Below are 27,587 nucleotides of genomic sequence, written 5' to 3' on the forward strand. Positions count from 1 at the left end.
CTGCTCTACCCACTCGTTCTCACGATACACAGCAAACAAGTAGAGCTTTGATCTTATTGCTGCGGCCACCATCTTGAACTTTTTTTTTACCGTTTCTCACAAACACCCCTTGAGAGTACAGGTAGTCCTCAACTTACAATCACAACTGAGCCCCAAATTTTTTCACACTTACGACTGCTGCAGCATCCCCATGATCACATGATCAAAATTCAGATGCCTGGCAACTGACTCACCCTGGTTGCAATGTCCCGGGAACAAGTGATCATCTTTTGCAACCTTCTGACATGCTAAGTCAGAGGTCTTCAAACTTGGCAACTTTTAAGACTTGTGGACTTCAACTCCCAGAATTCCTCAGCCAGCCAGGGTTGGCTGAGGAGGAGTTCTGGAAGTTGAAGTCCACAAATCTTAAAGTTGCCAAGTTTGAAGAGCCCTGTGCTAAGTCAGGGGTGTCAAACTCAATTTCATTGAGGGCCGCATCAGCATTGCAGTTGCCCTCAGGAGGCCGGGTGGGCGTGGCCAGGGTGGGCGTGGCCTACTGGGTGGGCTTGGCTAGAGTGCATATGGCCTACTGGATGGGCATGGCGAGCTCTACATCATTCACATCAAGGGTGCCTATGGGGGCCTGGGCAGGAGTGGGACAGATCTGAGGGTCTCTGGCAGAAGGAGGGTCTCTGGGCCAGGGCCAAGGCAGTGGGGGCCGTTCCCTCACTGTTTCCAGGATGGCTTCGCAGGCCACATGAAACCACTTCACGGGCCGCATCCGGCCCCCAGGCCTTGTGTTTGACATGTCTGTGCTAAGTCAATGGGAAAACCAGATTCACTTAACAATGGTTGTTACTAACTCAACAACTGCAGGAATTCACTTAACAACTGTGGCAAGAAAGGTCGTGAAATGGGCCAAAACTCACTTAACAACTGGCTCACTTAGCCGCAGAAATCTCGGGCTTAATTTTGTTTGTTGGTTGAGGATGTAGTGATGCAGATAAGTGCCTTAGTTTGCCAAGATTTCTGTCTGTAGGTGAGCAACTATAAAGAAACTACTCTGAAGTAACTCGGGGCTATTGCTTGCAGGCCTTGGGACAGATAATCTAGGCTGGCGTGACATTAATGTACCTTCTTCTCTTCACTCTCTCCCACAACAACCTTTGTGCTTAACACCACCCAGCTCGACTTTTTTCCATCCTTCAGGACTTCACAATCAGTTTCCTCAAGACAGCCCTAAAACCAGCAATCACATGTTTACAGAATGCATTTTTATTGCATAGCAGAGCTATAAAGGGAAGAGAAAATGTATTTGGATTTCAGAGGATTTAGGCAGATTCTTAACTCTGTCAAATACTCACCACTCCTATTCCTTCAAATGCAAAGATAGCCGTGCCAAAGAAAAGGGAATACCCGCTCCAAGTAGCCATCAGAGTCAGTTTTCGAGGTTCAGATAAACCCTGGGGAGAAAGTAAAGAGGGAGTGTATATATGTATATGTGTGTGTGTGTGTGTGTGTATACACACACACACACACACACACACACAAACATATATATACACACACTGACATGACCGAAATCAGATCCAGTGGAGGATATTAGTAGCGTATCTCACTTCTGACCATTGTTAAAAGCAAAGTAGTGTTCTATGCAATCATCATGTCAAGTTTCAAAGCACGTTTTTGCTGGGGTGACACAATATTGCTTCTCAGCTTGCCAACGAACCTGGCGGGGAGGGAAGAGATTTGTAAGGCAGACTTCAAAGATGAAGAAGCCAGACCCTGAGACTCAAGGACGTTACACCAGGCGTCTGGCTAGACCTAGAGATGATTTCTCATAACCATGTTTTTCTACTTCATGGGGCAACGTGCCCCAACCCAGAGGGAGGAGGGAGAATTCAGTGCTTTTACGATATGCCAGAGCTGATTTTGGTTTCATTAGTGCCGAAGTGAGGTACTCAATAAAGTTTTACATTAAGAGATCGAAATGTCTCGAAGGTCTTTGGTTGGTTGGGTTCATGAGTCGGAATCTTGACACATCAGTGGTAGGATGAGATATTTATTTATTATTTATTATTTGGATTTATATACCGCCCCTCTCCCGAAGGACTCGGGGTGGTATACAGGGCAATTAAAACACTATATACAACACATAATATACAAAAATTAAAATAAATTAAACCAAGTAGCCCTAAACAATAAAACACGTTCTAAAATTTAAAATTTAAAATCTAAAACCCCAGATATGATCTTAAGGCCTCAAGCCTAGCTCAATCCCTGATGATTTCAAGACCAGAGTCGTGTTTTCTTTGGGGTGGGGGGGGGAAAGACTGCTGTTGCAGCCACTAAATCAGAAAGGCTCAAATCACTTTAGGAATTCCATACAGGTAGTCCTCAACTTAGAACAGTTCCTTTAGTGACCATTTTCAAAGTTACAACAGCACTGATAAAAGTGTCTTTCGGCCGATTTTCATACTTACGATCATGGCAGCATCCTTGGGGTCATACGATCAAAATTCAAATGCTTGGGAACTAACTCACATTTATGACCATTGCAGTGTCCCGGGGTCACGTGATCCCCTTTTGCGATCTTCTGACAAGCAAAGCCAATGGGAAAGGCAGATTCACTTAACAACGGTGTCGCTAATTTAACAACTGCAGCGATTCCCTTAACAACCATTAATTAACAAATGTCTCACTTAGCCACATAAATTTGGGGCTTGACTGTGGTCGTAAATTGAGGACGCCCTGTACGGCAGTTGTTTATCCTTGTTTTCCTCTCCAGTTAGATCGTTTCAACCACCCTTGGTGCTTGTGTGAAGGTACAGAAATGCAGGACCAAATCCACATCAGAAAGGATCGGGGGTCCGTGGGGCAGAACACAACTAAATGTGACCCTGAAAAATGAAACAGTGGAGAAATACTCCCTACTCACCTGTATAACACAGTGATAAATAATGATCAAGCTGACAGCCATGGCTAAATTTGCAAGGAATGAGAACACAGAGAGATGCCTCAGATCTCGAATGAAAACCAAGAGGATTACAGGTGGAAGGAAGCACAGCATGTATACTCTCAAATCCGTGCTCTTTCTGTCTGCGGGGGCAGTGGTTCCTGTGCTGTTCATAGCATATGGTTTAGTTTGAGCATATCCTTCGCAAACCTGACATAAAGTAAGCAGAGAGAGAGAGAGAGTAAGCCGCCCTGAGTCTTCGGAGAAGGGCGGGATATAAATGGAATTAAAATAAAATAAAAAATAAAATTTAGCATTGGGAGAACTACAGGCAGTCCTCGCTTTACGACTGACTCATTTAACGACCGTTCAAAGCCACGATGGTGTTTAAAAAAAACAGCTTTGCAGCCAACGCTCACCTTTATCATCGTCTCACCGCTGATGTGCTTCCTCGACTGGCTTGCCGCAAGCGTAATCAAGAGAATGGATTTAATAGAAAAGGCGGAAGTAAAATCGCAAGTCGTGGTCACATGACTTAGCGACCAAAGGGGAAGTGAGGTTGTAAGATCGGCACAGTCCAATTTCGCTTAGCAACCAACAGCACTTAGCATCAGAGTTGCGAGTCCTAATTGTGACTACTAAACGAGGACTACCTCGATAAAAAACCTAAGCAGTGGTTCAGAAGACAGCAAACCTAGATGATCCGTGTAGTCCTTCCCAATTCCACAATTCTATGATTCTTTAAATTGTGACAGCATGTTATGGGCCTACACAAAAAACCCTTGCTATAGTTGCTAGAAAATAAATTGTGCCATTACTCCCTACTACACAGTCTGTGTCAGGCCCCAAGAACCACACATGTTGTTTATTATTGTTCACCTACAGACTGAATCTTGCCGGACGTAAGCAACTATCTGCATAATTATAATACTTTTGTGAACTGCTATAGAGGCGGCCATCTTAGCTCTCTTCCTGCCTACCAGATTTTTCAAGCTCCACTGCCTCTTTGTCCTCTGAGAAACAGCCCTTCTCTCCTAGGACTCCAGACTACATTCCTCCAACACCCCGGGCCCAATCGTCTTCTCCAACAGAATGTAAAGAAAGGTTTTCCTCTCATGTAATTGCACCAACTTACATTTTTTCAACAAGCGTTGGCAAACATCAGTTTGACCCGAAAGGCTGTTACGTCTTGTTTTTTTTTTAAAAGGAGGAGGAGGAGGAAGAGGAGGAGGAGGAAGAGGAGGAAGAGGAGGAGGAGGAAGAGGAGGAGGAGGAAGAAGAAGAAGAAGAAGAAGAAGAAGAAGAAGAAGAAGAAGAAGAAGAAGAAGAAGAAGAAGAAGAATTGGTATAGTTACTGCCTTCCTATTACTAAGCTTACTATTAATCCTGCTTTGACGAGGATTGCTCTGGTTTGGGGTTTCAGGCTGGCTACTCCAGCTCGTTGACCCCAAAGTCCCAATGCAGCCAATGTGAGAGGCCTTAACTCTCCCTTTGCATACACACGCCAATGGGTTTTTCACGGGCAAAGGAAGGCCACCGCATACCCTCGTTTGTTTGCAAAACTCTGGGTTCAGTCAGCCATCTGTCAAAATCTACTTTCCCTTTTTATGCATGCAAATGGTGTAGAGAGAGGGAGTTTTGATGGAAGGTTTATTTATTTATTTATTTATTTATTTATTTATTTATTTATTTATTATATTTGTATACCGCCCTTCTCCCGAAGGACTCAGGGCGGTGAACAGGGCACATATAAAAATACAGAATACAAAAATTAAAAAAAAGAATTAAATAAGAGCCCGAGCTAAAAACAGTAAATAAAGGACAATGTATTGTGTAAAATGATTACCAGTTCTTAGGCATGCCTGCTCATTTAAGATATTTTTTTGGTTAAAGCCACTTTCTCCAATTTTGGCTGATCAAGCATTGACCACCGGGTTGAACTCCTTCAAAACAAGTAGTCCTCGACTTACAACCCCGTTTGAGCCCAAAATTTCCATTGCTAAGCAAGACGGTTGTTCAATAAATCATGCCGTCGTTAAACGAAATCTGGCTTCCCCCATTTTACGAACCTTTTGGCCACAGTTGTTCAGTGAGTCATGCGGTTGATTCCCTTGGCTTGTTGGAAGTTGGCTGGGAAGGTTACAAATGGTGATCACATGATCCCAGGACAGTGCAATTGTCATAAATGCAGGCCAGTTGCCAAGCGCCCAAATGGGGATGCTGAAACCATCGTGTGAAAACCAATCATGTCCCTTTTTTCAGTGCCGTTATAGGTTTGAATAGTCACTAAACAAGTGGTTGTAAGTCAAGGACTACCCGTATACTGTTTTAATTTTCCTTATTCCTAACGCACCACAGGAAGGAAAGAGCTAGTCTCCATTGTCCTACATTCTTCTTGGTGGGAGAAGTCAATAATAACAACAACAACAACGATAAAGTTGGAAGGGACCTTGGAGGTCATCCAGTCCAACCCCCTGCTCAGACAGGAAACCCTATACCATTCCATTTCAGACAAATGGCTGTCAAGTCTCTTCTTAAAAACTTCCAGTGTTGGAGCAGTCACAGCTTCTGGAGGCAAGTTGTTCCACTGGTTAATTGTTCTAAGTGTCAAGAAATTTCTTCTTGGTTCTAGATTGCTTCTCTCAGAGAACTTACAATTAGAATAACAGAGATAAAAGACTTGGAAGAGACCTTGGAGGTCATCTAGTCCAACCTCAAGCAGGAGACTCTATACCATTTCCGACAAATGGCTGTCCAGTCTCTTCTTAAAAACCTCCAGTGATGAAGCACCCACAACTTCTGAAGGCAGGCTGTTCTGTTGCTTAATTATTCTCACTGTCAGGAAGTTTCTCCTTAATTCCAGGTTGCTTCTCTCCTTGATTAGTTTCCATCCATTGCTTCTTGTCCTGCCTTCAGGAGCTTTGGAGAATAGGTTAGCTCCCACTTCTTTGTGGCAACCCCTGAGATATTGGTATACTGCTATCATGTCACCCCTAGTCCTTCTCTTCATTAGACTAAGGTAAAGGTAAAAGTTCCCCCGCACATGCGTGCTAGTCGTTTCCAACTCTAGGAGCCGGTGCTCATCTCCGTTTCAAAGTCAAAGAGCCAGCGCTTGTCCGAGGACGTCTCCGTGGTCATGTGGCCGGCATGACTAGACGCCAAAGGCGCACGGAACACTGTTACCTTCCCACCGTAGTGGGCCCTATTTTTCTACTTGCATTTTTATGTGCTTTCGAACTGCTAGGTTGGCAGAAGCTGGGACGAGTAACAGGCGCTCACTCTGTTACACGGCACTCGGGATTCGATCCGCCAAACTGCCGACCTTCTGATCGACAAGCTCAGCGTCCTAACCCACTGAGCCACTGCATCCCTTATAAACTTATAAACTGTCTTACATTTCATTAAAAAAACCTGGGTGGGGTGGTGGCGGTGTTTGACTTCGAATTGCAATTTCCTTTAAGAGTTCCCTCCAATCGAGAAAAAGGACACTAGCCTGTAGGAACAGAGATAGCTGCTTGGAATAAGACATCCAATTCAAAGTCTCCTGCAGTTTTGTCCAATGTTAGTCACCCCACAAATAAAAAACATTTTAGACCATTCAATCTATTCCCTATTAAGCCACAGGGATAATAGGTTGCTCCACGGGGTCTCCCTAATAATTACCTGAAGTAATCTGAACAACTATTTGAGCGTGGGAAGTATTTTATTACATAAACATCTGGTATCATTTGGCAGGCACTATATGCTATTAATGCTCTTTGGGGCTCCCATTGTTTTTCATTACAGTGGAATAGTAAACATTATTAGCCAGGCTTTTGCATTATTAGACCTAACATACACTCAGTGTAAAAGCCAGCATGCCAGCAAGGCAAGCTGTATTACAGTACACTTTGGGTTTTCTTCTGTCATTCCCATAACAATGTTTCACTTAATTAGCACAAAAGGTTTCCATAGAATTGGTATCCTTCCCCCCCCAAAAATTGGGAAAAATTGAATTGTATTGGTCCGTGTTCATTAAGACCAGGGGTCTTCAAACTTTTATGACTTGTGGACTTCAACTCCCAGAATTCCTCACCCTGGCTGAGGAATTCTGGGAGTTGAAGTCCACAAGTCATAAAAGGGCTAAGTTTGAAGACCCCCTGATTAAGACTGACCTGTAGTTCTCGACTTATGTCTGGCCACTTAGTGACTGTTCAAAGTTCCAATGAACCTATCTTGGGGCTACTTATGACCTTATCCAAAGTTTCTATGGTCAGTCCTCTTCTGTGATCATATGACCATACTTTGGGCACTTTTGACAACGCAGCCACATTTATGACCCTTTGCGGTGTCCCAGGGTCATTTGACTACATTTTGTGACAGTTTTGCCAAAAAGCGGCACTTATTTCTGGCTATGAACAACGTATAACAACGTATATTGTGTTCATTAGTGTTTCTTATTATTTTTATTGTTCGATCTGTATACCTTCCTTCCTCTGTACACCGCCCCGAGTCCCTCGGGAGAAGGGCGGTTTATAAAAACTAATAAATAAATAAAATAAATAAATAAAATAAACAAAGATTTAGTAGCAACATTTGTATGGTAAAAGTTAAATGGCCAAAATAAAGACAAAAAAGTGAGGAAATAAATAAATACATACATACATACATACATAACTTACAGTCACTGTGGCTATAACATTTCAAACTATCTACTCGTACACCAAGTAGATTTTTTTTCTATTAAAAAAAATAATTCACCGGTGCAGTATTTCATTATGACAGTCCGGTAACTCAGGAAAGGAAAAATAATAATTGTTAAAAAAAAAGTTTCTGGCAAGTTTGAGGTTTTCCCCAAGATTTGAACAGCCACCACCACCCTACTGATATTTCAATGGTGTTTTAATGTTTTTTTTTTTAAAAAAAACAATTTGTAAATTGCCGGAATCACCAGGAATCAGGTGATTTAGAAATTAATAAATAAATAAGCAAACAACAAACAAACACTGCAGATTACAAGCTGAAAAATAGACAGAAATGAGACAAAAGCTTCGATGTATAAAAAGGCTGCTGGAGAAGTGGGTGGCTTCTGGAGCCCCTTGGAGAGCAATATAAAAGGCTACGAATAAAACTCTATTCTGTGCTTCCACGCACTGAGAACAATAAAAAAAGCAGCATCAAAAGCTGCCGATAAAAGCCACCGAAATTATACTTGAGAGAGCACAGAGAATGCCTTGGTGTTGTGTTCTTTCTTTCTGTTTCCTACGTTCTGGCATCCAGCGTCACGCAGGTAAAAACAGCATCATCCACAACAGGAGGCAGATCTGGATAAGTATGAGGAGATCCCCAAATTTGCCTAACTTAGAACAGAGTTCTGAAAATCCTCTGAGGCCCCAAAATAGCTCGGTGAGGACAGAGTTTGCTCACGGGCCTGTCATATTCTCTGTAGGAGAAAGAGAAAGCAAGAAAGGGAGAGAAAGAACTGGGAGGCAGCGAGCACTGGGATACAGGCAGTCCTCAACTTACGGCCATAATTGAGGCTGGCAATTACAGACGCAAGTCGTGATTGCCATAAAGCGGGTCCTCATAAAGTGGGAAGCTGAGGGGGAGAAAAATCCCTCAAAAAGCCAGTTGCAAGTCTTTTCTGTACGACAGTACGACCAAGAAAACTACAAGGACGGGCTCTTGAAGTCACCACAACTTCAAAGAGATTTTTTAACTAAAGCGCCTTCAAGTCGGTGTTAGCTCTTGGTAATCGCATGCCAACCTGATCCTTCAGGTCTTCCAAAGTTGCACCCTTGCCACTGTTGAGCCGCCTTGCTGCGATTCTTCCTTCTCTTTCCTTCTATCTTCCCCAGGATCACAGCCTTGTCCGGAGAGCTGGGCTTTCTCATAAAGTGTCCAAAGGAGGATAATTTGAGCCTAGCCCAAAGGTAGGCAACCTTGGCTCTTTTATGACTCGTGGACTTCAACTCCCAGAATTCCTGAGCCAGCATGGCTCAGCTTGGAAACACCTCTCTTTCCCCTCAGCATGGCTGGCTCAGGAATTCTGGGAGTTGAAGTCCACGAGTCGTAAAAGAGCCAAGGTTGCCTACCCCCGGCCTAGTCACTTGTGCCTAGAGTGAGAATTCTGGGTTGATTTGTTTGATGATCTATTGGTCTGTTTTCCTGACTATCCACAGTTCTCTCAGGCGTCTTCTCCAACATCAAAATTTGTCCCAAAGGTGCTTTTTCAAGAGGCAACTGGACTTTCTTGCTCGTTTTTTGAAGACGTTTCGCTTCTCATCCAAGAAGCTTCATCAGCTCTGACTGGATGGCGGGGAATGGAAGGATTTATATTCCTTGCAGTTAGCTGGTCATTTGCATTCTTTTAGAGACTTGCTGAGGCCACTTGGAGGTTTGTCTGTGTTCTCAGGGTAGTAGTGCAAATGGGTGCGGAGCCTTCCTGGAACTGCTGAAAGGACTGCATTGTAGACTGGAGAGAGATGATGTCGTATCCCACGCTCTCTGTTGAGAGAGGCTGTTCAATTTTGCCATCTGTGTCAAAAGGTAAACCTCCAAGGTCTCTTAAAAATGCAAATGACCAGCTATCTGCAAGGAATATAAATCCTTCCATTCCGTTCCCCACCACCCAGTCAGAAACTTCTTGGATGAGAAGCAAAACATCTTCAAAGGAAAACAAGAAAGTCCAGTTGCCTCTTGAAAAAGCACCTTTGGGACAACCATCACCTGGAGGACTGAGAATCTCCATAGACATCAACTCTTTCTATCCTACTTCTTCAAAATCCACAAAGGAGGCTTTACCCCTTACTGTTTTGTTGTTTTAATTAACAGAGGGCAACATTTCAAAATTGCACCCATTACTTTAAAGGGATGCAAATTATCATCTTTAAATGTTTCAATTGCTTTATCCCACAGCATGCATAGATATCTTAGATCAGAGCTCTTATCGCTACCAGGAAACAGTGCTATAGCCATTTGTCTTCCTACTTACCCAAATGCTTTATGCTACTTTTTATTATTATTATTAGCATGTTAAAATAGGACTCAAGACAAGAAGAGTAAAAGAATCAAGCAGGAGGCATTAATAGCAAAACTGGCCACATCTCAGTGATCAGGCAAACAATACAGACTGGAAGCCACCACGAAAGAAAATCAAGACAAGATTGAATGAATCTTCCAATACAGTTAAAACAAGAATATAGCCCAGTCTAATGTGTGAACCAGGCCTCATGGTCTATGCTAATCTAACCAGTTTACTGTTTTATTTGTATGTTACATGTGAGAAAAGTAAACCTGCTTTTTCCCAGCTTGTCACCCACCAGGAAAATGTAAATCTGGAAACCGCTGTAGCAAGATATGTGAAAAGAACAGGACAAAATCACAAAGGAGTGCCAAACAGCACAAAAGGATCCCTTCAAAGAATGCTAGCTTTATCGGTTCTGAGTAAGACCTATGAATGTTGATATAAAAGAGATTGATCGTGATCAATAATTGGTTATCCAGACTAATTTTCTGTGACTTACATGCAGGAGCTTTTTTGAGGGGTGAAGATGCAGTTTTTTTTACCAGTGAGGAAATAGAATTACAACAGCAGCTGAATAGAATCCCTTGGGCTCCCCCTAGAGTTGAAAATGAGTACCTAGATCGGATTCCCGATTCAATTCAGATTTTTATCGAACCAAGTAGGAAATTCTCACGTTTTTAAGACCACACTGCTAACACTTGGCAACAAAACATCCCAGTTTTGATGCAGCCACAGTGGATTTTTGTTGTTGTTTTTTTCAAAAATCAGTTTGGGTATTTATGTATACCATTTAGAGGCCACGTGACTTTCCATGACTCTGGCTGGCGTATATTTATGTTAATTTTATGTTTATTTATTTGTATCTCACCTTTACTATTGTTTAGAAATAACACAAGGCATTGAACACATCCAACACAGCCTTACAAGTGAAAGCCAGCACAACCACCAGCCTTATCCTAAACAGGTAGGGTTAGAGGAACTACATGTATCATATGGTCCAGTGTTTTTCAATCTTGGCAATCCATTCTGGCTAGGGCAGGGGTAGGCAGCCTTGGCTCTTTTATGACTCGTGGACTTCAACTCCCAGAATTATTAATTATATTATATTATATTAATTTTATTTGTATACCGCCCTTCTCCCGAAGGACTCAGGGCGGTGAACAGGGCAATACATGTTAAAAAGACAGAATACAAAATTTAAAAAAGATTAAACAAGTGCCCAGAACTCTTAAATAGATTAAAACGCATTTAAAAGTAATAAAAACCCAACCCCCTCCCAGAATTCCTGAGCCAGCCATGCTGAGGGGAAAGGGAGAGGTTTCCAAGCTGAGCCATGCTGGCTCAGGAATTCTGGGAGTTGAAGTCCACGAGCCATAAAAGAGCCAAGGTTGCCTACCCTTGGGCTAGGGGAATTCTGGGAGTTGGAGTCCACGCATCTTAAAATTCCAAGATTGAGAAACACTGATCTAGTACAACACTCCACAGTACACACTCCAATTATACAATCCATGAGAGTTGGCTGTTCAGACTCTGCTAAAATACGCCCACAGATCAAGAACCCACAACCTCTGTAAGCTGACTATCTCCCAGAAATTGTTAAGCCGACGACTTAATAGCTGGCCATCGCACCCCAATAAACAACTAAAAATCCACACATACAACCAGGCACCCTATAAATACCACACACAGAATAGTCCAAAGCACACATTCTGCTAGAGCCAAGTTCCCTGAGGATGGACTCCAGCATGAATCTGAAACCTTGGAAGACAAAACCTTTGGTCCTGGTGACCAACCTAGATTGGATCCTGCAACTTTATCCCGGGACACATAGAGTCTCCTTCCAAGTCCCCAGAAAGTCTTTTTCTGATATTTAAACACAATCAAGGTAGCTGCAGCATGCACTCATTATTTCTGGTCCCACTTTCTCTGACCACGGAGAACTTGGCTAGTGTTCTGTACCAGCCTGCTACCGGCCCTGCAGCAAAAGCAGGGACAACCCCTTTACAAACGGCAAGAGGCTGGAATAAAGCCTGCCAAGTTTACTCACATAAAACAGAGCAAGACAAGACACCAACCATGAAACAGGAGCTAAGAAACAGGAACTATCCAAGCGGTTGCCTTCAGCAAACCAGCCCTCCCACACATTCCCCTTAAATACAGTTCAGGGCGTGGCCTCTCTCTGCCTCCTTCCGAGGTGCCCCATTGCCTTCCTCTGTTTACCCCTGATTGATTGCCTCCTGCGTCGGGCGTCCTTGAACAGGGCCAGCTGTGGGTCATCTTCATCCACGCTGTCAGGCTCACACAGCTGGGTCTGCGTCGTGACCAGATGAGAGGGGCCTGGCTGGGGGCTCTCATCAAGCTGTCCAATCCCCTCAGCAAGCTCTTCAACACCCCCCTCCTCCTCCTCTGAGTCGTCCGACCCAACTGCCGAACCCACAGGCTGACCCTGAATCACAACAGCTAGCTTATCCAGAGTTTCTCTTTCTAAGCACAACTATCGTGTCTGCCCTCAGCTCCTTTTCAAATTAAACATTCCCAAATTCTTCCACCATGTCCTCGTAAGTCACGTACCCCAAGTCCCTAAACTGTTTTTTGTTACCTCTTCTGAACCTCTTCTGTCAGTGTCCTTTGGGAAATGGGATGCCCAGAAATGCACACTGAATACTTCAAGTACATATTTGTGGGGCTGCCACAAAGAAGAGGGGGGTCAACTTATTCTCCAAAGCACCAGAGGGCAGGACAAAAAACAATGGAAGGAAACTAATCAAGGAGAAAAGCAACCTGGAATTAAGGAGAAATTTCCTAACAGTGGGGACAGTTAAACCAACGGAACAGCTTGCCTTCAGAAATCATGAGTGGTCCATCACTGGAGGTTTTTAAAAAGAGGCTAGAGTAGACAGCCACTTGTCTGAGATGGTATAGGTTCTCCTGCTTGAGCAGGGGGCTGGACTAGAAGACCTCCAAAGTCCCTTCCAGCTCTATTCCATTCTAAGTATGGTTGTTGGTTTTTTTGGGGCACCCAAGAAATAAGGAAACCAATTTGATCCATGATGCATCTTTTAGAAATTTGGGCTAGTCCTTTCTAGGGAAGCAAGAAGCTTTTGAAGAGCAGTCAAAGACATTTACGAGGAGACTGCAATAGTCCAGTCTTATGACAAAGAACCACAGATGAGATGCACAAAGGATTTAAACAGAGAAAACATGTCTTGTCATAGCAAAAGAGTAAAGGGGGCAATAACATAACACACATCCAAACAATATTTATTGTACTTACTTGTTTCATATTTTCAGCTAAGAATACAAAATAAACGCTACAAAAGCCCAACTGGGTAACCACAAGGAAGAAGTCAACGACATATCTACGAAACATAATGAGAGGAAAAATAAGTTTTCAGTTAGTTGTGCCTTGCAATGAAGTAAAGCTATGATCATGAAAATACATCAAATGCATCAGAAGAATGGATGCACTGAAAAGATAATTTGATGAGACAACTGCTTATTAATTTGTTTTAATGGCATCTGCAGGTTTATATCTCCAGTGGACCAGTTAACACTCTTGTTTAGATGGCCTCGTTTCACCCTGAATTGGATTAACAGACTCGTGCAAGCTATTCTAATCAAATTGAAATGGTTTGTATTTTGAAGGCAGTATCTTAATTGGCATTTTGATTTTCTGCTGCTAATCACACTGGGCTGTTTTCAGAACATTTTTAAGTTATTTATTCCTTTATGTAGAAGGAATGCAATTGCTTCTTTCTCAGATTTTGGATATATCCTACTTACTAGATGAAAAAAAGAGGAATATGGAGGTATATAATGGTCTTTTTCAATTATATGCTCTTCAAGATACACATGGACCTTTGGAATCTTGACAAGCAAATAACCAGGATTTGCTGAATGTTCAGTATAATCTGCTAAGTTATGATTAACCTTCTCTCAAAATTACTAGCAGTGATCTTCTGAACATTTTTTCCAGATAGGGATATACTGATAGTCCTCAACTTACAACTGTAATGGATCCTGCCCATCATGGTCATAAAATGTATCAGTCACCTGAACTTCAAATCCAGATCATTAATAGCCCTCAAGTAGGTCCATCTTAACTTTGAATAGTCCTGTGACTGGTTGTAAGGCAAGGACTATCTGTATCTCCTTTTCTTGGTAAACAGGTTATAAGCCATCTTGAACTTAGACATTCAACAGGGTATCAAAACTAGAATTATTTGTTCACATCTTGCCTAAACCAGAATAGCGCTTTCTTGCAACTGAGGATTACACTTAAAAAAAAACCTTACTCAAGAGCTGTTGAATGGAGGATGGGATTGAGAGATGGCACCATAATTTCACTAGGGTGGACAGAGCCAAAATTCTGCAGGGTTGGAATGATTTACCCGTATATACTTGAGTATAAGCCGACTCGAGTATAAGCCGAGACCCCTAATTTTACCCCAAAAAACTGAAAAAAAGTTATTGACTCGAGTATAAGCCGAGTATAAGCCGAGTATAAGTATAAGCTTGGCCCCTTCTTAGCAACATATCTATATTCTGTGCCACGACGAGCCACTCGTTGACTCTGGCAGCATCCCGGAGCTGGCTCGGCCGCGGTTCGCAGGGTCCGCTCATCAGGCTGCCAGGCTTCCTGGCAGCACATCCCACAGGGAAGGTCTGCTAGGGAGGCGGCAGTCAAGCGTTGTTTCCCTCCTCGTGCGTGTGTGTGTGTGTGTGAGAGAGAGAGAGAGAGAGAGACCTGCGGGAACGGCTGGTAGAGGTGGCGGCAGTCCGGCGTTTCCCCCCCTCATGCATGCGTGCATGTGTCAGACCCGTGGGAATGGCTGGTAAGGAAGCGGCGTCCCCCCCCCTCCTGTGTGTCAGGCCCACGGGGCTTGACACACAAAGAAACGCAAATGCCGGACTGCCGCCACCTTTACTAGCCATTCCTGCGGGTCTGACACACACACACACACACACACACACGCACGAGGGGGAGAAACAACGCTGGACTGCCGCCACCTCTGCCAGCCCTGCAAGCCTCTGCCGCGGCAGAGGCTTGCAGGGCTGGCAGAGGTGGCGGCAGTCCAGCGTTGTTTCTCCCCCTCGTGCGTGCGTGTGTGTGTCAGACCCACGGGAATGGCTGGTAGGGAAGCGGCATTCCGGCATTCCCCCCCTTCCTGTGTGTCGGGCCCACGGGGCTTGACACACAGAGAAACGCAAATGCCGGACTGCCGCCACCTTTACTAGCCATTCCTGCGGGTCTGACACACACACACACACGCACGAGGGGGAGAAACAACGCTGGACTGCCGCCACCTCTGCCAGCCCTACAAGCCTCTGCCGCTTCTCCAACGTGGAGATTTCCAGAGGTATTGGACTTCCAAGGAGACGCAGACTGCAGGGCAAGTCGGCCGAGTGCCTTGGCGACATTCCGGCAAGGCAAAAGGCACAAAGGGGGCAGGGGTCCCTCAGGCCGGCTGGGGAGGGGGAAAGCGCGTGCTCTCGGCTGGCTTAACCCAGTTCCATTTTGCAAGGCAAAAAGGAGCCGGGAGAGGGAAGCAGGGAGGAGCTCTCCACCCACCCTCTCCCGCCTTTCATTCCCCGCGTTGAACAGCGCGAGTACACACGCTACGTGACTGGAGACGCATCCCTCCCTCCAGCCAGCTTGTTCTGCTCTCGCTCCGTCCGTACAAAACAACTGTTATCCAGCTTTATTTACTCCTGCCCGAGCCAGCAGGGCTTACGTTCTCCTCTTCTCCCCCTCCCCCTCACTGGAGCGCTGCCTGCCGCCTTTATTCCCCCCCCGCCCCCTCCGCAGAACAAAGGAATGCGAGGCGCCAAGGCAGCGCCCTCCAGCCAGCCCCTTCCAGCGCGCGCGCTTCTCGCCCAGTCATAACAACCAACGCCTTAAGGACTGCTGCGAGTCCTCCGGCTCCCTTCTCCGGTCGCCGCAGCCGCCGTCGCCCTCCGCCCTGGCAGAGGCTTGCAGGGCTGGCAGAGGTGGCGGCAGTCCAGCGTTGTTTCTCCCCCTCGTGCGTGTGTGTGTGTGTCAGACCCACAGGAATGGCTAGTAAAGGTGGCGGCAGTCCGGCATTTGCGTTTCTCTGTGTGTCAAGCCCCGTGGGCTCGACACACAGGAAGGGGGGGAATGCCGGAATGCCGCTTCCCTACCAGCCATTCCCGTGGGTCTGACACACACACGCACGCACGAGGGGGAGAAACAACGCTGGACTGCCGCCACCTCTGCCAGCCCTGCAAGCCTCTGCCGCTCCCTTCTCTCAGCAGCCTGGCCCGAACGAAGGGACAGTTCTTTTTTTTTGTTCACTGGAGTATAAGCCGAAGTGGATTTTTTCAGCCCAAAAAGTGGGCTGAAAAATTCGGCTTATACTCAAGTATATACGGTAAGTATTCTTCATCTTTGGCAAAATTCTCGGCAGATGCAATGGGGCACTGAGACGCTGAACATGGCTTGCTAATTGCCCACTCTATGCTAAGCCACCATGCATGTAATCTACTTAATTTTGGCTCGCCGTGATATGCAATTTTTGATTTTTGTGAACTATGAGTACAGAAGTGGCGAGAATCATGCTTTCTTGATCAACAAACTTAAACAACGAGCTGAAAAGCAAAGTTTTACAATTTAGGCAGGAAAAATCAAAGATATAAGTACAGATTAGGCGAGACCTGGCTTAAAAACAGTAACTGTGAGAGGGACCTTGGAGTCCTAGTGGACGATCACTTGACTATGAGCCACCAATGTTCACCAGCAGCCAAAAAAGCTAATACAATCCTGGGTTGTATAAACAGAGGCATAGAATCAAGATCACGCGAAGTATTAGTACCACTTTATAAAACCCTAGTGAGGCCACACCTGGAATACTGCAACTAATTTTGGTCACCATACTACAAAAAAGATGTTGAGATCTTGGAAAAAGTTCAGAGAAGAGCAACTAAGATGATCTAGGGCCTGGAGACTAAAACATAGGAAGAACAGCTGCAGGACTTGGGTTTGGCTAGTGTAAAGAAAAGAAGAAAAAGGGGTGACATGATAGCAGTATTCCAGTATTTGAGAGGCTGCCACAAAGAAGAGAGGGGTCACGTTATTCACCAAAGCACCAGAGGGCAGGACAAGAAACAATGGTTGGAAACTGACCAAAGAGAGAAGCAAACTTCCTAACAGTGAGGACAATTAACCAGTGGAACAGCTTGCCTTCAGAAATCGTGGGAGCTCCATCACTGGAGGTTTTTAAGAATAGACTGGACATGGAGATAGTATAGGTTCTCCTGCTTGAGCGGGGGGCTGGACTAGAAGACCTCCAAGGTCCCTTCCCAGCTCTATTCTAAAGCCAAATAATGTCTGGTCTTCCCTTTCCCTCACGTTCCCAAAATACACTATTTGATGATTAAGGCAGATTAAATATATCCAGCTAGCAATGCTGCTAAGGGTCACATCATTTCTGCTGGTTCTGAATCAGTTTGAATTCATAACTTACTGATGATCCATAACTTACTGATACAGCAATAGGTCACACTTGGCTGAATAAACTACACAGTCGGAACATAGCAACAGTTTTCAGATGGCATTTTGTGTTTATACCATATGTCTAGCCCAGGGGTAGGCAAACCTTGGCTGTTTTATGACTCGTGGACTTCAACTCCCAGAATTCCTGAGTCAGCATGGCTCAGTAAGGAAACCTCTCCATTTCTCCTCAGCATGGCTGGCTCAGGAATTCTGGGAGTTGAAGTCCACGAGTCATAAAAGAGCCAAGGTTGCCTACCCCTGGTCTAGCCTCAAGGTTCTGCAGAGAGGTTATGTGGTAACAGAGAAAAGCTACAGAACAGGGATAGGGAAGGGAGAATATATATGATCTAAATTCCCTACATGAGACTGTCCACTTGTGTAAGAACTGCAGCCTTCAGGACTCCTAACAGGGCATAATAGATCATCCTGATCATGGCAATATAGCCGTGATTTTCCTTTTCAGACTGAGACCTGGGGGGGGGGGGGGGATTTTCTGGTCAGACCCACCCACTCTGCTCTGTTATTTTTTTAAAAAAAATTTTTTATTAGTTTTCCATTTTTACAAACCTTAAGTGCTTAGTAAACCACGTGCCGTCTGAGTCCATTTGCCTTACTTAATAATACACGTTAAATTCCTGATCTCTACCCCGTCTTTCTGGCCATCGATAAACTACATCCCATATTTGAAATCCAGCACCGATCAAATACAATTCTTACAACCGTTAATACGTGCAACATTAAACAGATACTTTCATTTTTAATTTAATATTTAATTTTTAATATAATGTTTTTTCTAATATTATATCTAAAAAAAAATCTGCGTTCTGTTATCGTGGAACCAGAAGGCTGCCCAATTCTCTGCGTGGAAAAAAAACCCGAGACCGTGCAAAAACAGTTCTTACCTTCCCCAAGATGATCGTTTCTGTAATAAGTGAAAGGGACACGTTTCCATGGCATGGCTAACGGTGTCGCTATACCCTAAGAAAGGTATTTTCAATCTGTCAAGAACAAAAAAAAAGTAATTATTTCTCCTCCAACTGAAAAAAAAAGAAAAAAATATTGAGTTGTTTGTCCGCTGCTGCAATTTTTCAGAGACTCTGAGCAGCTCACAGGATTAATATAAAAAGATTAAACACAAAAATGTAGTAAGAGGGAGATGTCTGGCCACCCAGAAGTAACAACGTCAAGAGAGTTGAGGGGGGCATCACTGGAAAAGTCTCTGAACAGAGCATTCCCCAGCAAGACCCCTCCCAGACCTTATTCAACGCAGAGCCGATAATCCCAGAAACAGGTTGCAGGCGGTCTTCAAGGGTTGCCCCTTGTTTACCAAGTTTCAGCAATCCAGATGCAACGTTAGAAAGTCTGAGCTACCTTCTTGATCCAAGGATGTCTGGTACTGGCACACAAGATGAAATTACACAAAGGGTCTCTTGGCTTTGGCTTCCAACTGCTGTTTTGCAGGAGCTTTTAAGTGCAGAAGAACCCTAGGTTGCAGGTCAGCTCTACAAGATGGTGGGTTTGTTGTCATTATGAATTGTGGGGGGGGGGAACGAAGGGAGGCTCAGCCAATCTCAATGTATACATGGTTGTACTTTGACAATAAAGGTTCATTCACCTGGGGAAGAACTATGCCCTCCATAATAATTACTCCCTCTTTCAGGGAGATGGACAATTCAAAAATGTGCTTAGATGACAGACAGACAGACAGATCTCTCTCTCTCTCTCTCTCTCTCTCTCTCTCTCTCTCTCTCTCTCTCTCTCTCCCTGCCTATCTATCTATCTATCTATCTATCTATCTATCTATCTATCATCTATCTATCTATCTATCTATCTATCTATCTATCTATCTATCTATCTATCTATCTATCTATCTATCTATCTATCTATCTCACTTATCCATCTCTATCTATCTTGCTTATACAGCTATCAATCTCTCTTTATCTATCATCTATCTATCTATCTACCTACCTACCTACCTACCTACCTACCTACCTACCTACCTACGGACTCAACTAGCTTCTGCATCCATAATTACCTGGTAGAATTCAGGCTAAGCCTGTTTCTCCCCATCCAGATCTCCATGGATGGAGTTATATAAACAGGTATCATTAGCATATTGATGACATGTCACCCCAGACTGTCAGATGACCTCTTCCATTAAGAGAAAGAGAGAGGTGGAAGCTGGATAAAGTTAAGCCATTATTAAAGTGTTCAAAAAAAATATGCAAGTGTCTTTCTGAGAGTAGACACAGTTTGATAGAAAAAGAAAAAACAGAGTCCAGAAAAACGTAAAGGGTATAATATTCATATTTACCAAGGCAATCAAACACGCGGTGATCAGGAAATCCATGCAAGCAAGGGAACAGACTGGAGGGAAGGGGACATACTTTTGAACTCCTTCTGCCAGCCTGCTTGGTTTCTGCATGAGCAAATCCCAGAGGGACAAATGTTTCCTCTCATGCAGCCAGCACAGAAATATGGCGGGCACCCTGACTCCATTAATCCCCATAGTACAGAGGAAAGCAAAACAATATAAAACAAAACAAACCCACAAATCTAACCTGCTAATAGCTTTTTATTTTCCCATAGTGAATGCAAAGAAAAGAGTCTATCCCTAAACCTTGATATCCTGCATAGAAATACAGGCTGATAATATTTGGCGGGCTGATTTCCAGGGCAGAAGTGACATTAACAAAAAGAGATAGCTACACACTAACCTGACCGATAGATAATGGCTGCATCGTACCAAAACGTGCATGCAGTGAATTGACACAATTCCAATGAAGAGAAGACTGATTGGTCCAAGCTGCATGGAAGAAGGAACAAAGATAGTAACCAATTTACAAAGAGCAATATGCTTCCCCTTTTCTGCAGGGATGAGCAGAAAGCAGATCAGGGTCTCCTGAAAAATTTGCGGAGTTATCAGGAAGGATATCCGACTCTCAATGCTTTCGTCATCTCTGCTAGACTGCTAAAAACACATAATGGTCTACCCTCAAGGAAGTAAATAAACTGGTATTCTGGCTTCATATAATAGCCTGGTTCACAGCATATAGAGAGATCCTGGCCGAATCTCTCACCCATTCATTACTCCAGTAGCCTCATGGGTTGTGCGAACCCAGCCATTTTGTGGCAGGCCTCAGCAGCCAACTCTCAACAGCTTATTCTCCTCCATAGCAAGGATCTGCCCAACACTTACCAGAATGCCTGCATTTTTTATTGCAAGAGGGAGGCCCAGAAGACCTGTCCCAATGTTTCCTTTAAGGATGTGAGTGAGCGTTTGAACAAATCTGAAAATGTAAAGAAAAACACAAAATATCAGTGCAGGGGTAAGTGTGTGAATTGTCTAGTCCAAGGGTAGGCAACCTTGGCTCTTTTATGACTCGTGGACTTCAACTCCCAGAATTCCTAAGCCAGCATAGCTCAGCTTGGAAACCTCTCCCTTTCCTCTCAGCATAGCTGGCTCAGGAATTCTGGGAGTTGAAGTCCACGAGTCATAAAAGAGCCAAGGTTGCCTACCCCTGGTCTAGTCTTATAAAAGTCTGGAAAGGGCTGAGAGGTTATTGTAAATATGTGGGAATAGAGTACATACGTAATGCCCTCCTGATCAAGCTGATATTTCTTGTCTGCCGGCAGTAAATCTGATTCATTCTCATATTCATCGTCTGAACTTTGATCTTCTATTAAAGGCTTCATTACTTCCAGGTCTACTTTAAGAACACAACATTCAGAATTACTGAATACAGTACCTAAGAATATCTTCAGATCTCCATAGGTTTTCTTATTAGAACATTAATATAAGTCATCATTATAAAAATCATTCTAACATTATAAAGTCCATGCACTTCCCTGGTTAATTCTGCTTTGAAGTGCTGTTTCCTAATCAAGTTTAATTCCTTTTGTATGAGTGCTGTGGAGTTGCCTCTTTATGCTCCCCTAAAAGTCAACGAAGCAGTTGATTTCGGTTCGTAGAGTAACAGATGAAGAGGGAAATTTCTAGCATTTGCAGGATTTACAACCCGAATCCAAGTGATTGAGATTGCCTAAATGTTAAAAGGTAGTTTAAGGAATAGTAAGATAATTCCTTATTGAGGAATAGAGTTTAGGCTTGGGGAAGGGTTGTCTATGCCTTTGAATCAGCCTTGAGTCCAGAGAACTGTGGGAAGATATACTCCCCCAGTTTTCTTGGCAACATTTTCAGAAGTGTTTGTTTGCCATTGCCTGATTCCTAGGGCTGAGACAGACTGACTGGTTGAAGATCACCTAACTGGCTTTGTGCCTAAGGCAGAACTAGAACTCACAGTGTCCCCGTTTCTAGCCTGGTGCCTTTAACTATTATACCAAACTAGCCGTAAGGAAAGGTTTAGCCAGAATTACTTGTCAAGATTTGCACATCCGGGTAGTACAGAGAGTCCTTGACTTACGACTGGTTGCTTAACAACTGTTCAAAGTTATGATGGACTTTCCCAGGGGTATTTATAGCCTGGTTCTGGAGTTCTGATAGCCAATCCCTTCTCCTGGTCACATGACCACATTTTTAGGCACTGAGCAATCTATCCACATTTACAGACATTTATACAGATCACTTGCCGCATGATTACAATTTACAACATTTTGGCTGAAAACTAACATTTACTTCCAGTTTTCAGCAAAAACTTCCAAAGCAAACAATGGGTTCGTTTAACAGCTGTGGTGTTCACTTAACCACCACTACAAAAAAGGCAGCAAAATTGGGTCATTCACATGGGTGACCCGCTTCATGACTTAGGACCATAAGGGTCATAAATCAAGGACTATCTGTATTAATTATTTTACACCCAGTGTAATCAAAACAGATTCTCTGCAGTTTATAGAACAGCAACACAAAACAAAGCGTATGAATTGAAGCAGCCGCAACTAAAAAAATAGCACAATCAGTAATACCAAAAAAATCAACAATCACAATAATTAATCCTGGAGATGCCATCATTCACCAGAACTCTCCAAATTAGCTCCTTTTCCCATTTCCAGCAAATTTATTCCATAACATAGCTGCTGCCATTCAAAAAGAAGCATGTAATTGACGAAAATGCAGAATTGCTTTATTTTTAAAACTTATTTTGCAGTTCAAAGGGATGGTAATTCTTTACAGAGATCCAAGTAGTGGGGAAGGGGTGGGAAATCAATTATATGAGCCTGTCTCCACCTCTTTAGGCATCTTCACTTATGGTATAAGAAAGAGGGAGAAACATCCATGGATTATATATGTGTATTTTTTTAAATCAAAGATTCCCTCCAAAACCAAATACAGAAGATAATTTATTAATGCAAGAGAAATACAAGCATTCCAAGCAATGCAATCACATCAGAAGCAGTTAAAAGCAGAACTTTTTTCCCCCAAACAAAAAAATTATATATATACATATGCTTTTAATTTATACAGGTAGTCCTTGCTTAGTGACTACAATTGGGACCGGCAAATGCACCACTAAACATAGTCAAAAAGTGAGATATCACACGATGACGTTGGACTTAAGACCTCAAGTCTGCCGTGGTTATTAAGCAAGTCACCTGCAGTCATTAAGCAAGACATCGTGTGACTGCAACTTGTGATTTTACTGCCAGTTTCTCCGTTGACTTTGCTTGTTGGAAGGCAGCTGCGAAGTGCAAAAATGGTGATCATGTGAATGTGGGAAGCTGAGATCTTCATGAAACCCCACCAGATGCAAAGCGCCCCAAAGTTGATCATGTGACATGTTAAGTGCAAGGAATGATCACAACTCTCATCTTTCCGGCAGTGTCATAATTTCAAATGGTTGCTAAACAGAGCAGCCATTAAGCAAGGGCTAGCTGTATTTTTAGGGGAATAAAAAACTCCAGAAACAGCAGCATCTAAGGGAGAAGGAGGGTCAAAGTAACAAAAGTAGCGTGTCCATATCTTGCAAGCCCCACCCCTTTCCTAGTATGTGCTTTGCCACATCACACACGTGTCCCAGTGCCAGAGTTTGCACTGTGGCAAGACAATACTCCATCATTCTGTGGATCATCTGTACATGCAAATGTGGCATTTTAAAAATTAATTCATATTAGATGAATGGATAGGTAGTCCTTGACTTACAACGGTTCATTTAGTGACCGTTCGAAGTTACCGCGGCACTGAAAAAAAGTGACATGCAACCGTTTTTCACACTTAAGACCATTGCAGCATCCCGAAACATCTCATTTTGAGAATGTAAACCACTTGAGTATGAGAGAGATTTCAAGAATGAAAACTCTATGTTCAAAACACCGTTTTCCATCCAAAGCAGGGTTTCACACTTGACTTACATCCACAATTGAGCCAAAAAATTTCGTTGTTAAAGAGAGACATTTGTTAAGTGAGTTTTGCCCCATTTGGCGACCTTTCCTGCCTCAGTTGTTAAGTGAATCACTTTAGTTGCTAAGTTAGGAACACAGCTGCTAAAAGAACCTGGCTTCCCCAATGACTTTGCTTGTCAGAAGGTAGCAAAAGGGGATCACGTGACCTCGGGACACTGCAACCGTCGTATGAGCCAGTTGCCCAGTGTCTGAATTTTGATCATGTGACCCTGGGGATGCTGCAAAGGCCGTAACTGTGACAAACGGTCATCAGTCACTTTTCCCAGTGCTGTTGTAACTTTGAACGGTCGCTAAATAAACCGTTGCACGTTGAGGCCTACCTGTAGAAGCATGATATTTGGAATTCAAAACAGTTCGACGCCAGCTGTATGTCTCAGTCCCACTCCTAGCCCTATACTCATTATTCTAGTCCAGGGGTCGGCAACCTCGGCTCTTTTATGACTCGTGGACTTCAACTCCCAGAATTCCTGAGCCAGCACAGCTGGCTCAGGAATTCTGGGAGTTGAAGTCCACGAGTCATAAAAGAGCCGAGGTTGCCGACCCCTGTTCTAGTCCTTTGCCCCTTATAAAGCTTAACATCCAGAGGCATCTATGGCAGGGGCAGATAAGGCAAGTTGGTGCTTGTAGCATCGCAATGGAAAGCCCATCCCTCTTATGTACCTTGAGTATTACATCAACCTACTTTAGGAAGTGGCATCTCGTCTCTTTTAAGCCCCCTATGGATGCTGGCGCCAACATCTCCTTCAGATCTCTATTCTCCCAGATTAATTCCCCCAAATTTAAATTAACATTAGCATACAGAAGTCGACCTGCCTGTTTTCCTTGCCCGCACACCATCCTTGGATGAGTTAATTTCATGGCTACCTATCTACACTTATCACATAAGCTTGGGTTGAGTATTTCTCATCAGCACCTGTGAACGTGCTTGTAGCATCGCAATGGAAAGCCCATCCCTCTTATGTACCTTGAGTATTACATCAACCTACTTTAGGAAGTGGCATCTCGTCTCTTTTAAGACCCCTATGGATGCTGGTGCCAACATCTCCTTCAGATCTCTATTCTCCCAGATTAATTCCCCCAAATTTAAATTAACATAGCATACAGAAGTCGACCTGCCTGTTTTCCTTGCCCGCACACCATCCTTGGATGAGTTAATTTCATGGCTACCTATCTACACTTATCACATAAGCTTGGGTTGAGTATTTCTCATCAGCACCTGTGAACGTCACGTGGACAGCTCCTCACCACAAGGAGAACTCAGAGCCTGCTTCTATGGTTACCAGCTCTGAATGCAAAAAGTCCTCACCCACTCTAGACAGGGGGCGGGGCTTGATGGAACATGGCAGACAAGGGGGTGGAGCTTGATGGAATCTTCAGGTTACTGGCCACAATCCTGAAAGGAGAGTTTTATTGGTTGGCAACTGAGCTGCTCTGCTCCAGAAGACCAAGCCTGTAAAATACAAAAAAACGGATACAGACTCAAGTGGTGGAGTACAGCAAGATAGAGTGGGGCGATTCATCCCATCCCTGGATTCATTCCACAAGCTAAGCCACAATGTAGAATTTCTGTGGGTTTGGCTAAAACCAGGATCTATGGAGAGTCTCAATCATCCAGGTCAGCAGTCTCTAACCTGTCTGGCTTTGTGGACCAGCAGTGGGGGGGGGGAAGAGAGAGAGGATGGTTCCACGTGAGCGGCAGGCGAGTGTGCGTGTGCGCCGCTCCATTTGCACAAATGGCGGGCACGCTCACCCACCCGCTGTGTGCATCAGTCAAGCTGTGCATAAGTCGAGCTGCACTCACCCGCCACTTCGGCAGCCCAGTTCTGAATGGGCCACAGCCTGGGGGATGGAGACCCCTGACCCAGGTCATGATTGTCCCAAAGAAGTTTCTTGGATGAGAAGCGAAACATTTTCAAAGAAAAAAAAACTAAGAAACTCCCATTGCCTTTTGGAGGAAGCACCTTTGGGATGGCTTAAACCAGTGTTTTTCAACCTTCGGCATTTTAAGATGCGTGGACATCAACTCTCAGAATTTCCTGGAATTCTATCAAATCTTAAAACACCGGCTTAGACAATTGTGTGGGACTCGGAATATAAACCCATGATTTGTGGCTCAATGTATTGGGCAAAGGCTTCTAGTTGTGGTTTAATAAATCATATTTAAGCAAACTATTGCTTAACAATTTGGGAGAACATGTGACTACTCTGCTCAACACAATTATAAGCTGCTGAGATTCAGAAACTCAAAAACAGGGGTCCTCAAACTTGGCCCTTTTATGACTTGTGGACTTCAACTCCCAGAATTCCTCAGCCAGTGTGTCAGGCATGCTGGCTGAGGAATTCTGGGAGTTGAAGTCCACAAGTCATAAAAGGACCAAGTTTGAAGACCCCTGCTCAAAAGCATCCTTAGCTTACTTGTGTTATCTGGAAAGTTACCTGAACTTCTTTGAAAGATTAGGAAAGTCTCACAGCAGTGTGTGTGTGTGTGTGTGTGTGTGTGTGTGTGTGTGTGTCTGGGGCGTCTGAAAACTTAAATGTGACCAATTCCTTGTTGTTCTTGTGGCAATATGATAAGACAGTGCCATCCAACTTAAAACCTAAAAAAGGGATATGCAATCAAAAATACATAGCCTGGGTGTCAGAACAGAAAGCCACTCATGAGGGTAATAATTTAATTGTAAGTTTTGAAGACAGGCCAGTAGGAATAAAACCGTTCAGGGAATGCAGAACTGAAAACTGGTAATCTGTAAAACTGAGTCATTAAAAAGGAAAAAAAACTTCCCATCTCTCCAGCTGCACAGCTGGATCAGAGATCTCCACAGAGGGTGTCAAAAAATTCAATAGCCAAAGCCATGTAATCCCTATTTTAATGCAGTGGATAAAACCAACCTCCGTAACCCTGTATGTAAATAATTGATTCAGGCCCGTCAATTGAACATATTTTAACTATTTGCAGACACAGTGGAATTGCACAAACCAATACAGTACTTCTATTTAGAAACATCACCAGGAGCTGTGCCTGTCTTCCAAGTGATCTTTATCTTAAATTACTAACTTATCAAAGCAATCTTTAATAAAAGGGTTCAAATTAGCTTAAACTGGTTCACTTTTTCAGCTGCTTTCATCTGACAGCTCTCTATTAGAAAGAGCATACAAAAATAGATGAGGAACTGCCTGCTTTCTGATGAACACTTTAGCTGTGGTGTAAATTATAATATCTGTGATATAAATCTATATCATTTATTATTATAAATGATAGAACACATTATTTTCCAGGTAGGAGTTGTAAAATGGATTTATATCCCACCTTTCAAATTTAACTCGAACTGTCTTGATTGTCTTTCTGTTGGGAAGTAGGAGAAGAATTCAGCTACGTCAGTCAAATGTCAACATGCACTCTGGTGGCATCATTAAGAAAAGTCCGTGATTACATATTTACTTTTTGATGTCTAGTGCAAATGTAGAAATCATGTCACTTGCCCCATAACACCAATACAAGCTTTATTTGTCTTCCTCTCCCTGGACACTCGTGGGGGAGGAGATTTAAAGTAAAATAGATGCATTAATTGAGGATATAATACAGATAGCATCTATCTGACCTTAAAAAGGTAAAGGTTTCCCCGCACATGCGTGCTAGTCGTTTCCAACTCTAGGGGCCAGTGCTCATCTCCGTTTCAAAGCCGAAGAGCCAGCGCTTGTCCGAGGACATCTCTGTGGTCATGTGGCCGGCATGACTAGACGCCAAAAGCGCACGGAACGCTGTTACCTTCCCACCG

The 27,587-nt window shown here is 43.7% G+C and overlaps 1 protein-coding gene across 1 annotated transcript in view; it reads right to left on the reverse strand.

Annotated features, from left to right (window-relative positions):
* The window catches only part of SLC36A4 (solute carrier family 36 member 4), a 58,787-nt gene that overhangs the window by 24,132 nt on the left and 7,068 nt on the right, over positions 1-27,587 (reverse strand). The window contains exons 2-8 of the mRNA XM_081326908.1: positions 21,047-21,161; positions 20,654-20,744; positions 20,172-20,260; positions 18,357-18,452; positions 13,216-13,300; positions 2,918-3,145; positions 1,344-1,442 (exon numbers count right to left, since the gene is read on the reverse strand). Coding sequence (XP_081183034.1) covers positions 1,344-1,442; positions 2,918-3,145; positions 13,216-13,300; positions 18,357-18,452; positions 20,172-20,260; positions 20,654-20,744; positions 21,047-21,161 — 803 coding nt within the window. The remainder of the gene's footprint in view (positions 1-1,343; positions 1,443-2,917; positions 3,146-13,215; positions 13,301-18,356; positions 18,453-20,171; positions 20,261-20,653; positions 20,745-21,046; positions 21,162-27,587) is intronic.

The sequence above is a fragment of the Vipera berus genome (genome assembly GCF_964194415.1).
Source record: "Vipera berus genome assembly, chromosome: 4".
In the NCBI taxonomy this organism is placed as follows: Eukaryota; Metazoa; Chordata; class Lepidosauria; order Squamata; family Viperidae; genus Vipera; species Vipera berus.